The sequence below is a fragment of the Mus pahari genome, chromosome 5 (genome assembly GCF_900095145.1).
Source record: "Mus pahari chromosome 5, PAHARI_EIJ_v1.1, whole genome shotgun sequence".
Classification (NCBI taxonomy): Eukaryota; Metazoa; Chordata; class Mammalia; order Rodentia; family Muridae; genus Mus; species Mus pahari.
In genome coordinates, this window is record NC_034594.1 from 58769545 (window position 1) to 58782827 (window position 13283).

Genomic DNA, 13283 nt, shown 5'->3' on the forward strand with positions numbered 1-13283 from the left:
GCACAGATATTTGGACATCTAGCTGTGAATTCCTTTTTGGTAGATTAAACTAACATTTCTGTTTTTTTTTTTCTATTTTAGTTTTTACAAACCACAGTTCTTAAATCCATATTTATGACTAAACAGGAAGAAGTTATTTTCAGTGTATAGATGGATAATTCAATAAAGGATATATGTAATTTGTTGTATTGATATATTTATTTGACAATTGTTTCAGTGTAGAGGCATTTTAGAAATTTGATTCAAAGTTAGATTTAATTCAATACAACTTGGCTTAATCAAAGACTTTCAATATCCTGAAATATAGTAATTTACTCAGTCATATTCTCAAAGAGGAGATATAAGTTAAGTATCAAAGTGCCACTGGTGACCAGAAAGGGATCTAAGGTGTTCAGGGGAGTCTAGAAAGGTCTGTTCGTTGGAAGTTGCACAAAGATGTTAATGAAGACACAGGAACAATACTGGCTTAAGTGAGATGAACTTATATATTTTCTTTCTGTTTGGAACCAGAGGTTGTCTAAGACTGGCTAGGCACTCCACTCTATTCTTGATTTTGCTCTTTATTTTCTTTTCCAGTTCTCCTTTCTCAAGTCTCCCAGTGCACCACAAAAACACACAAGTAAAGACATCAGTGTTGAATTAAAGTAGATTCTATGTAGCTCACAGAGTCCTTAAGAGTGGTCCTTAGGAGTGTTACACAGCATCCTGACTGAGTTCTGATTTTAATTAGAGTGGACTGGGTGTGAGGAGGCCCACATGGTGCCAACTTATGTACTCCAATGTGTTTAGTTCATAGTGAACAATGTGACTAGGTTTGAGCAGTTCATGTGTTATGTGTGAGTTCTTGCTCTCTTGGAATGGAGGTGGATGTTATAAATAATCCCGTTTATAGAATGGAGCATCATTAAAACAGAAAATAATTTTTCTGGCTTTATGGTCACAACTGTCTTGTTGGTAGTCTGTACACATGTGGACATATATGTGCATGTGTTGGTCTTTTCAATGGAGAATTCAGTGTGTGTTTTAGGTTCCTCCTATACGCTCTTAGGTCTTTATCTTCTCAATTTGAATTTGGTTTTTCATTTCCTTTATAGAAATATGTGAACATGTACATCTACTTAGTTCTCTCTAGCATTGCTAACAAGCCCAGAATTTCATTTTGAGCCAGATATTGGGTGTTGGCTATAATAAATGATTGCTGAAGTCATTAATTCAATAAGTGTCATATTTCGACCTCTTTCAGGTCAGGATTATAGAGCAGTCTTCTTGCTTTTACATAGCCTTGGCACCTTTTAAGTGATATTAAATTTCATATACTCTTAGTTTTTGTCACCAAGGAAGATCAAATTGACCTGACATAGAAGGCAAATCCTGTTCCAAATTATTTTTGACATCAAGAAACGTCTTCATCTTAGTAACTGCCCCATCTAGCTGGATCTCACAGAGTAGGCTTTTGTGCATTTATGTTCCTTGTCAACAATTATTCTGAATCTACTGTCATTGTTTATGAGACATTTCAGATGCTTTATCCAAATCTATACCTTGAGGTAGCATCTGTCCTTGGGGATACGTTAGATAAAGAGCAATATTTGTATGCTTTTAACAATACTTTAGAGGACTTATAATACTCTCTATACTATGCAAACTCCCTGAAAGAATGTATTTCTGCCTTTGGAGCTCTAATAAGCTGGAGCTTATAATAGCTATGAGGTACTCATCAGTGATTTTATGGGGAAACAGCATGAATTATCATTTTTCTAAATTTATGTATTCATTAAATACATATTTTACAATTATATGAATAAATATTACTAAAAACAACTTGATGTCACAATGCCTAATTTCCTACTTGAGCTGTATTTGTTACCATGCTATTAATTACAGCTCACACATACAGAGCATTTACTGTTGCCTGTTCTTGAATTATGAACATTGTGTTCTGTTTTGATCCCCTCACTCATTATTTCTACCATCTTCCAGGAGTTGTAAGTGAGGCTCAGTGTGGATCCTTGCTCAGGGTCACATGGGTATCAGCATCAGGGCTGAGCATCCGTGTCTGGGCACTCTCCTTTAGAGCCTGAGTGATGTCTGTTCTCTCAGTCTCCTGTGACTGAACACTTCTACCTGGGAAACCAGAGACATCAATTAGCATGAAGTTGCCTTGAGAAGTCTAACCTTGGTTTCTTTTAGACTCATTTGTGAATTCTTTCATGTACGCACTCATGCACTTGTTAATACTTTATGCTTTGTAGAAACTTGAATCCATGTCTAGATCTCTCCTTGCCTTTGGAACCCAAAGGCAAACACCGAAGTCTCAGCCTCTGAGGACTTGCATGCTTGGGTTCAATTAATTTTCTGTCTTCCACGGATTTCTCTTTTCATTACCTTATGCTTTACGACACCAGGAGAAGGTGACAGTCTCCCCTCCCCTTTTTGGCAGCAAGAAATCTTTCACGTCTGATTTCAGTTACTAATGTCAAGATGCCATAGTGTAGAAAATGTAAGGCATTGATTCTGCCAAGAAAATCTTGCTTGCTAATTTAAGCCAAACAGTTTAGGCTTCAGAGGCCACATCATAGCCTAGAGAAAACAGACATCCCAGGCATCCGTGAAATCTGTTAGGAGATGGAATTGGTTGAGATGATGCAAGGCTTCCACCTGTAACAACCTTGCATTACTCAAGGGTACTTGTGAGAAAGAGTGGGAGTGTTGTCTGTCACTCCAGACAAGAGCTATTTCTAAGACCTACAGGAGAAAGCCCTGAATTGCATTTAGTCAAAAGTACTCTTTTTAAAAGCTATTCACTGAAAGGACTAAAAAGAGATGCACATTTGGTCAGAGTGGGGGAAAGGAATCAATAATGACTATGGCAGCATTGAAGCCTATTGTTCAAGCTTAAGTTTCAATTTTAAGTTGTTACTGTATTAACAACTTGATTTGAAAATCCAACCTTAACCGTTTTATTTTTATTTGAAATGAAAATATAATGATATCATTTCCCCCTTCCCTTTCCTCCCTCCGACCCCTTTCGTGTCTACTCCCTCGCTCTCTTTCGAATTCATGGCCTCTTTGTTGTTCAACACACACACACACACACACACACACACACACACACACACACACACACATACACACACATACACACACACCTAAATATGTAAGTACAGCCTACTTATTTTTTATAATATTACTGGGATGTATGTTACTTCAAGTCTGACCTGAGAGACTCTTCTCTGGGGAAGACGATATCTCTCCCTAACCATTTCTTAGTTTCCTGTAGTTCTTTGTCTAGAATTGGGACCTCCTTGAGTTTCTTCCTTCCATGTTAACATGTCTATTGGTCTTCCCTTTTCAACCATGTTGTTGAGAGTTCATGGGTGTAGTGCCCGGACATTTTTAGGAGACATAGTCTCAGAGAAGTCTTCTTGTTTCTTTGGTTTTTCAAACCTTTCTGATCCCTTCCTCTCAATGTTCTCTGAGCCTTAGGTGAAGGAGTTGTGTAATAGATGTATCAGTTGGTGGCTGAGCACCACAGGATTACTTGTTCTCTATATTTTGATCAGTTGTAGTTTCCTCTAACAGCTTTTGATCGCTACAAAGAGAAGTTTTTTGCTTTTGTTGTTGTTTTTGTTATTAGAGTTGAGAGCTACACTTATCTATGAGTACTATAATAAATATTTAGAATGTAGTTACTAATTTTGCAGAGCTTGTCAGTTCTCTTCCAAGGCCATGACCGCACTATCCCCAGGCATTTGGCTAGGTTTCCAATGCCAAACATAATTTCCCTTTTGTTGAATGGGCCTTATGTCCAATTAGAGAGTTTTTGGTTACCACCAAGGTATGTATGCTGACATTGTACCCTTAAGGGTATTGTGGCATGCTCATTATTGTTTTAGTTTGCAGGCAACATATCTGGATACTGGTACCATGAATGCTAGTTCTCAGGGAGGAGAGACTTTCAGGTCGATCCAGTTTGGATCCTGTGAATTCTTACATCTGACACATGTCTTCAGCAATATGAATTTATCTTCAACCTCTGGGAGGCAACCAAGGGCCACAGCAAAAGCCTATAATGTTTTGGGAGTTTCTTGGGTAACCCTTGTCAATAACTGTAGTGGAGGTTTCTCTTGCCTTGTGTTATTAATTTTTATTTGAAAATCTATGGCTCTTGGGAAAAACATAGTCACCATGTAAGGAAATTTCATTTGAAGTATGTATTTACATGTGCACTCATAGATCTATGTGTATTCTATGTATTTTTATGTGTATTCCTTACCAAGAAAATCCAGCTTTCAATGATATACCTGGGAATAAAGCCAGTTGGAGGCTATTATTAGAGGAGTAAGACATTGCCATGGTATTCTCCAGAAACAAACAGATGCTTTGCTGTATGAGAGGGCACCTCTCTGGAGCAGGGAACTGTTGAATGAATTCACTGGACTACACTCATTTGTACGTTTTGCATTTTGAGAACATCTTGTTCTCTTCTTGCCAAATGTATGATGTTAGGAAACCCCTGCTTTGGGGGTGTGGTCCCTATCCATAGCCTCTTGAGAATCCTGACTCATTCAAGGCAGAAATGATAGTGAGGCAGAGGAGGAGAAGGGGAAAAAGAAGTAAAGACTCAGCATAGTTAGAAATCAAAGTTACTCTACAGAAGCAGTAAATGAAAGTTTATATATATATATATATATATATATATATATATATATATATATATATATATATGTCTCACCCTGAAAAATCCTCACTTTATCTCCCTCATTTTCTAATGACTTGGGCAAGAAGGACTCAACGGAGAACTAAGCACAGCTAAGATTATCACCCTCAGTCCTGAGAGTAAGCTTCCTCTGGCTTAGTGACATGGCTTTGGGCTTGAGGACTTTGGTAGGAGTTCAGTAGCTGAAGGAGTCAGGACCTCAGTTCTGAGTGTGGCTATAGGTGTAATAATATAGTACCTGCTCTACAAATATTGGATAGGTACCTGGTGCATATATGATAGACAAATAGTTAGAAGAAGGAGAGAGAGACCTTTTTGTTGGGAGAAGCAAGATGGGGTGTTTATAAGGGAACAGAAGGCTCTATAGAGGGAATATATAGGAAAGCAGACAGGGCATGAAAACAAGAGGAGGGAAGAGGTTTCTTGCATGGTCTTGAATGCTATTCAAATCATATACAATGCAGTTTATCATATCTTGAACTAAGTATCCTATTGTCAGCATGTATTGCACATGTTTTGCATAGTCTTCTCTGGTGTAAGCTCAGTGGTGTGGGGCCCAGCTGTAACCCTAGTGAATAAAAATTCGGCTTAAGATCATTTTGTCACCTTTGCTCTCAGATATTTTTTATTTTCTGATGCTTACAGGAATATTAGGATTATTTTTTTGCTTCTGGACTTTGACTAATATGAAATAATAAATTGTCAATCTGAAACTATGGTGAAATCTTTGTGCAGAACAATATTCGGTGTTCTGAAAGCCATTTTACTCATGACATGCCCTCCATCTCTTAAGCATCATGTGCTATAGGGAGCCATCCATAATCATGAAGAAAGCACATCAGCTATTCCATTGATGCTGACTTGTCAGTGAGTGTGAACACAGACAGAAATGCATGGTGTGAGGTTCGGCCAACGCACACTTGTTTCTAAGTTAACCACTGTCAGAATTGAAGGAATGTGCTAATTTTTTTACAGTCTTGGATTTTTGCACTTTGAAATGACAATGAAGAGAGAGGTAGCCATGGGGTGGGCTGATGTGTGGGTAAAGAGACGAAGACAGGACTAACATTCTGTGTGTAAGATATACTTACTCTGAACTAGGTGTGTAGCCATGGGGTGGGCTGATGAGTGAGTAAAGACACAAAGGCAGGACTAACATTCTGTGTGTAAGATATACTTATTCTGAACTAGGTGTCTGGGGCTCATTTTCATTTTTTTTTCCTGCAGAACTGAGTATTTCTATACTAGTTCTTAAAATCTGAGATTATTTTAAGGAATTGATATAAGGCAAATTTATGTTGAGATAGAAAGAATATAAAATAAGATTTAATGTCTTGGTAATTCAAAATCAGGTCAGCACTTTCTGATGCACCATCCCTTGTAAGGCTTTGGGGTAGCAAGTTATCAGGGAACTCAGTGCAGTCCCACACTTACTATAAGAATCATGTGGTCCCAGTACTGTATGGTAGCCTAACCAGTGTCTGTCCCAGAAGGTTTAACCAGGCTCCGAAACATGTATCAAAATAAATGCATCTTGTTTGTTTTGGAAGGGGGTGCTACACACTCTGCAATTAGACAGACACAAAACATTTTGCCTGTCCTGGGGTCTGCTTAAGCATATGAGTACCAGTTAGGATACACACAAAGTCACGTACACACACAGACACAGACACACAGACATACAAACACACGCACACAGAAACACAGGCACACAGACATATACAGACACATACATTATATATATGCACACACACACACACATACACATATACTAATTGATACTGGTTGATTAGGGCCTGGAGATGACAGAGGCAAGCCAGAAAGCACATGTGTAAGGCTTAGCTCTCTTATTTTAAATTCTATGTCTTGTGGGAGATATGAATCCAACATGAATCCAAAATGCCCTGGTTTTCAACAGATAACAGAGAACTAGAATTCTTTCTAAGTGCACTTGACACTGACGTGCAGATATGTAATATAGGAAAAACTATGTATATTGCATTAGTCACCCACCTGCTTATTTGATATGTGCAGTGTGATGAAGGGAAGGAATAAGGGGACCAGAATGGTACAGAGCTTGTTTCAGCGCTGTTTGGGGAAGAGGTCTTGGTCTTATAGAGTATTTAGAGTTCTTCTATAAAGCACATCTGGAGCAAAACACCGTAGAATCATTTGTCATACTAATAACTGTGATGCACAGACAGGATGGCATCAGCCTAGGTCGTAAGGGTCTCTGATCTGGTGCCTGTGTCTTTACAGACTCTGGGAAGGCTCATTTTCAGATCTGGGTGGCAATCTGTTGCCCAGAGTTTCTTTAGAATACAATAGACAGGTGGACGGCAAGTGCGTGAGGACTCAGACCTTGTAGGCAAGACCAAGGCTAGAGAGCACATCGATAACACACTCTTCCTAGATTTCTTGAGCTGCAGTACTATTTCAGGCAGCTTAATAGTTTAAGTGGAAGAAATTAAAAGGCAGGCCCAAGAGAACAGGAGCCAGACTGGTGTGGGCTCCTGTTCTCTGTTTTGGAGCCAGAGTTCAGTTCAACTCTGGGCAATTTTAGGTGGTAAGCTGCACTGGAGGACAGAGCTTTGATGTGCCTTGAGAAATCAGAGTTCTCACCCAAAATATCATTTGTCACTTTTGGATTCATGTTACCTGACGTTTCCCTGTAATGCCTGTCTTTTCTCCTTGTTTTCTTGTGCCGATACTGGCTAAAAAAGCCAGGGTAGCAGAAGGCTGACTGAGCCCAACTAAGATCCCTTTCTTTGAGCCTAGAACTTTGAAATTGCTGTCAAGGGCAATTGTATGCTGCTATTGGATAGCTTGCCCTCGACAGCTGGGGGCAGTTCAGTTGATGCCGCTACTGCTGATGTTGAATGGGGATGTGGAAATGGGCTACCATATGAAATGCATCAGTCTCTCCCAAACTTCATTGATCATATTCACAGCTTCAGTAAGACAGACACACTCATGAGAACAAACAAATAATGCTACAACTACAATCAATTCTGAGTCTCGGGCACCTTACTTCTCAAGACTGTATTTCTCTCTGACCCAGTATGAGCTGTGGTGTTATTATGTGGGGTATGTGTATGTCTGGCTCAATGTGGTTACCTGGAGACTAGGGATGTTTTAGGCTTTTCAGACTCTTCCTGAACTGATTTTGGTCAGCGGCTTATATTTCCCATTTCAGTGGTTCTAGCAAATCACATGTCCCCGCCATCCCCTTAAGAGATAGTAAAGTACAATCCTACCACAAGTTTATGGACAGCAGAAATAGAATTTGTATGGATAGCCACGATAGTCATCTAGATTCTGGTTTGTATTGACCCTAAATCATTCTACTATCCTATATTTGGAAATCCTCAGTGTGTTTAATTCATCCCTAGAGGATCCTCCAGGCTGAGGCTCGGCTCCCTCTAAGGCGTTAAGAGCACAGAGTATGAATGGTTCAGTTGCTCTCCAAGAAACCACTCACAGCAGTAACTTGCCCACCTCTCAGGTACTTATGCCATCCCCTCACTTTCTACGTAGCTGCAGATGTCCTTAAAGTTCTCACCCTCCCATCTCTAGCTCCTGAGTGTTGGGACTGCAGGGCTCGCTGCCATGTCTGGATCACTCAGTGCTGAGGGCATTTGTGCATGCCAAGTGAGTACCCTACCAACCCAACTCCCCAAAGGAAATCAAGTGCAAAGTAACTGTATGTTTATTCATATTATCAACAGCAAAATACTTTTATAATTTCACATCCCATTGCTCTTAAAAGCACATATATTACAAATAAAGGAAGTCCACAAACTCTAGAGATTAGTATTTATCAACATTTTTTACACATACACAAATATTTTAATATAACATCTGAAATGTTACCCATATAATTTTGGTACTTTCATAAGTATCAACTAAAAACATTCTTTGAAATGTGATAAAAACCATATATTTTACAATCTTCTATTTACATCGGAAATATGCTTAAATGTTATAAAAACATTCACTTTGACCTCTAAAATGCGTGTACAAGGACCTGGAATTGAACAAATCATACCCAAGAGCAAACTCAGTTTGCTTTTAAGCTGCACGTTCATTGGAACTTCAGAACAAATGTTTAGCGTGGCTTGATCAATACTACTCCAAGGAAACAAAGGAATCATAGAAAATGTGCAAATTCAGAGGCTGGCAAAATTCCCAAGCTAGCTAGGTAAACAAGATTAACACTGTAAAAACTTCAAATAAATTAAATCTATCTTTTTCTTCCCCGAGATTAGCTGCAAAAAAATCTAGAGAGTTCTCTGAGAGGTGCATCGGATGCTCCAGGGAGCCTCTCAAACTTCAGCACTGGATGAGATGGAGACCACAGGTACAGCCGCGGTCCCCTTGCTAGTTACACGTGTGGTGTAGGGTCGCTCCACTCCGCACTTTGCTGGGTCGTCCCTGCCCGTAATCTTAAAGCAAGACAGATACAATAAATAGACATAAAAACAAGTAGAGGTCAGTTTTCATATTCTCAAACACAGAATTAAAATCCAGAACAGCGACTCATTCCCAACAGGGTGTTCGTAAGTTTGGAAAATATCTTAGTCAAAGTAGTTCTGAAGAGTATTTTCTTCAAAGCCCATATGCTGGTTGCTATGGCCCATATGCTGGTTGCTATGGCCCATATGCTGGTTGCTATGGGGATGTTCAAAGCAGCTTCACTACACTCTGACTGTCGAGATATGAATTTATAAATGTTTAAGTGGTTACAAATGTATTTGATTAATTCTAGTATCTCATTCTAAAAATTTAAAATCTATATTGCTAACATCTACCCTAAAGGGGAAGACATTGGAAAACTCCCCTGAATGTTTGCATTAATGGGGGTATAAGCAAATCAACCTGACTTACCTGAAAATAATGTCAATATGTCTATATGACACTATGTCAGCTGTATCACAATAACTGTATGCAAACAGCAGCCACAGCCCTACAGAAACTGCAGGCCCATCCTGAAGTTTATCTTTGCACAAAGGGGATTTGGTATTTGTTTTTTGCTACGATTCCTCCTCACTAACCTCACACACTATGATGTGCTGATGTCCCATCCCAGAGCTTTTTTTTCCCACAGAGCACTCAGCATCTGAGTGTCCCACGCTTGCCTTACACCCTTCCTCGGGTCAGGGTCACAAGATCTGGCATAAGTTATTTGGCTCTTTATGAGTCTAAAGTGTATTCGAATCTGACAGCAAGCCGCGTCCACATCTTGCTCTTCTGGCACTAGAACAGAATGGCTCTGCTCCTGCCTCTGTGTTTTAAGTTGGATCCTCATGGCCACAGCTGACTGGATTCTGCTGCCATCCTCACTCAGTTGAAATGCAGTCCAAAAGAGCATCTTATATTTATGCTTCATTTGCATGCTTGTATGAGTTCCATCGGCCCCAGCCAAGGAAAGGTCTTCATGGTTTTGGTTTGAGGCTGTTTATGAAACTGAATTTCTGGCTGCCTATTAAAGGACGGGGTGCCTTGTCACTACCAATTCAAAGTACTTGTTTTCTACATCTCCATTTTATACACCAACATTATTCTGTTTTGGCTCTGTTTCCTCTGTTTTTCTTTCCTTCTTCTTCTTTTTTTTTTTTTTAAATGAGTGCACGTATGGGTATGCATGCTCACGTGACACATGCATGTGGAAGCTTAAAGACAGCATGTGGGAGTCTGTTCCCTCTTTCTACCATGTGGGTCCCAGTGGTTGAACTCACATCATCGGGCTTCAGGCCAGAGTCTTCAACCAGTAAATCACCTCACTGGCCTCTCCTGCTATTCTCATTCCATTTTTCTTCTTGAGAAAGGATCTCATGTATCTCAGACTGGTCTCAGACTGGCTGTGTAGTCAATGATTATCCTGAACTGCTCCTGTTCTCCTGTACTCTCAAGTGCTGAGACCACAGGCATGTTATAGGCATGACCCTGGTTCCTCTCATAACGAGTGTTTTTCCCTAACAACGTGGTTATTTTTGGTGATTTTCAAGCTCAAGACTTTTCTTGGCCCCATGGGGGTGCATATGATGTAATTACCTTTGTGTTTCTGTTTCTACATCAGTTGGTTCAAATTATTTCTGATTTTCAAAGCTAGGTTGGTAAGCTCTCTCAGCACTTAGCTGTCTGTGCTTCTGCTTTCACATTCAGTATGCGCGTTCACATTCAGACAAAGGAAAATACTCCGTTATCAAGCCACCTGTGTGACAAGGACCAGCAGGAAAATCGCTTTCTCTTCAATAGATATGTTTCTTTTACTGAATAAGGAGACTGGTGTACTCCTTCAAGATTTTCTATTTGTTTGATTTCTAGAATGCAGAGAGCCAAATTTTCCTTCTCTTGTTAAAGGTTTCCTTTACAAAAACACCCATTTCATATTTCTCTCCTCTTCAACACCTGGCCTTTGTGATATATATATATATATATATATATATATATATATATATATATATATATGTATGTATATTGAAGTATCACAAAAACATGTTGGGTTTGTGTTTTGAAAAATTGAAGGAGCTCAAATACATTTAAGAGGGGAAGGAACATGAGTTTTCTTTTTGAAAGCTAAGCTGTCAACATGACGCGTCTTCAAGTGACAATGAAGACATAACAGAAGCTGAGCCATCAAAGCTGACTGGGGCGTGGGGCTAGTGATGGGGAGAGGTGGGTGGACAGAAGGCTGCAGGACAGGATAGACGTACGAAGAGAAAAACATACCACTTTTGCTCACAGTACTGAGGGAAATGCTAGACACAGAGGAGCAGAAGCTGTATAGAAATGGACCACGACTGAGCTGCCAGGAAAAAAGAAAAAGAGAAAAATATTTTGCCAGACAGTTCAAGGCCAGGTGTGGCTTACAGTGAGACACAAGTGTGATTTCCCAGCATTTATATCCATTCTCCTCATTCAAATCCCAAATTTAATAATGTCTCCCATGCATGCTCCACCAAGGTGTTTAATTCCCACTGCTTCTCAGAAATCCCCAGTTAACACGATCTCTGTTGGGAATCTTATCTACAGAGATTTATTCTTTCCCTCATATGTCAGCCTACCATTCCCTCCTCCTCCTCGAGTGGTAAAAGGAGTGGGCGGAAGAAGACAGGGAAGAAGGGAAGCATCCTGCATACGAGCTGCATAACAGCCATGGTGATGGTACTAGGTCCTTAGGGGGAGGAGAGGGAACCGATATGAAACCAGTGATATCACGTTACTGGGAAGGCTACAGATCACCATCCAAGTAGAGTGTGAGAGTTGATGGATGGTGCTAAGCAGGCTAGGGAAGGTTACTTGATGTTCAACTGCTTGCTTTGAGTGATTCCAAGATACTGACATTATTGAATGGTCACAATTCAAGCAAGTCATACAGAATATGGTGGATATATGCCCAGGATCATGAATGACTTGATTATGGAGTAGAGTTTGTTATATATCATACATTATGTTATCAAAGTCTGTCTATCTATCTATCTATCTATCTATCTATCTATCTATCTATCTATCTATCTATCTATCTATCTAATCTACCAATCTAATCTACCAATCTATCACCTATTATCTATCTATCTATCTATCTATCTATCTATCTATCTATCTATCTATCTATCTATCTATCTCTATCTATCTATTTTTTCCTTTTCTTCTAATTGTGGACCTCTGCTTGTGGTCCAGTGTCTGCTAAGGAAGATTCAAGGTTAAAGACCCATGGGAACATGGGAGATCCTGAGGTTCACTCTGAACATGGATATAGAAGCCCTTAGTGGCAAAAATGTGAAATGCCACCCCATATCTTAGGTATTAAGTTACTCAAGGGACTGATGGAGTGACAGCAGGCCTTAATGGGGTTTGGGGGTACCCACCTTGTATTTCTCAGTGTCTAACCAGACCTGCACACTCTAGAGAGTCAGCATTCTGTATGGCTTGGGTAAATACCTGTAAAACTGTGGAAGGAAAGCCCTTCAGTTCTCATATTCTCTTTCTGTAGGTGTTCCTGTGCTTCAGGCCAAGGGCTGTTGTACACAGGGAGAGTGAAATTCAACACCACAGTGTTGATGTCAGGAACAGTGTACTACTAAGGAAAGGCTCTGCAGTCCCTTTAGCAATAGCCAGGAACTGTGGGTCACACCAGGGGATGCTCACCTGCTCATTCATGATGGCAGACAGTTCACTGAGCATATCCTTATAATGGGACCTCAGTTCTTCCTGGTACTCCAGCTGGTCCTCCTTGATGAGCCGTTCATTCACATCAAGAGCCTGCCCACACGCATCTGCAAATTGCCTTTAACCACAACATTAAGCAAATTAAAATCCAGTCACAGGAAGAGGCACTGGGTTCAGTGACTTTGGGTCCTAAGCCAGATAGAGAGACTGCCCCCTTGAATGGCAGTCATGCCTTTCTGTATGAAAGTAGGTAAAAGAGGAACATTCCAATCTTACCTGAATATTTCCTTCAGTAGCTTTACTTGGTTGTCAGGGTACTTCTTTGCATTAGTTTCTTCAAGAAAGGCTCGAGCATAAGCCATTGGCCCAGCATTGACCTATGGGGAGAAGA

The 13283-nt window shown here is 40.0% G+C and overlaps 1 protein-coding gene across 14 annotated transcripts in view; it reads right to left on the minus strand.

The window, feature by feature from the left end:
- Positions 1 to 8411: 8411 nt before the first annotated feature.
- The window catches only part of Dock10 (dedicator of cytokinesis 10), a 243697-nt gene continuing 238825 nt past the window's right edge, over positions 8412 to 13283 (minus strand). For 9 of the 14 annotated variants that reach the window (XM_029538336.1, XM_029538337.1, XM_029538331.1 and 6 more), the window contains 4 exons: positions 13169 to 13269; positions 12872 to 13010; positions 11453 to 11528; positions 8460 to 9165 (listed from right to left, as the gene is read on the minus strand). In XM_029538336.1, the coding sequence (XP_029394196.1) occupies positions 9101 to 9165; positions 11453 to 11528; positions 12872 to 13010; positions 13169 to 13269 (381 nt within the window). In that variant the 3' untranslated portion in view covers positions 8460 to 9100. Of the gene's footprint in view, positions 9166 to 11452; positions 11529 to 12378; positions 12673 to 12871; positions 13011 to 13168; positions 13270 to 13283 lie in introns of those variants that run through there. The other 5 variants (XM_021197703.1, XM_029538335.1, XM_021197704.1 and 2 more) reach the window with 3 other exon arrangements.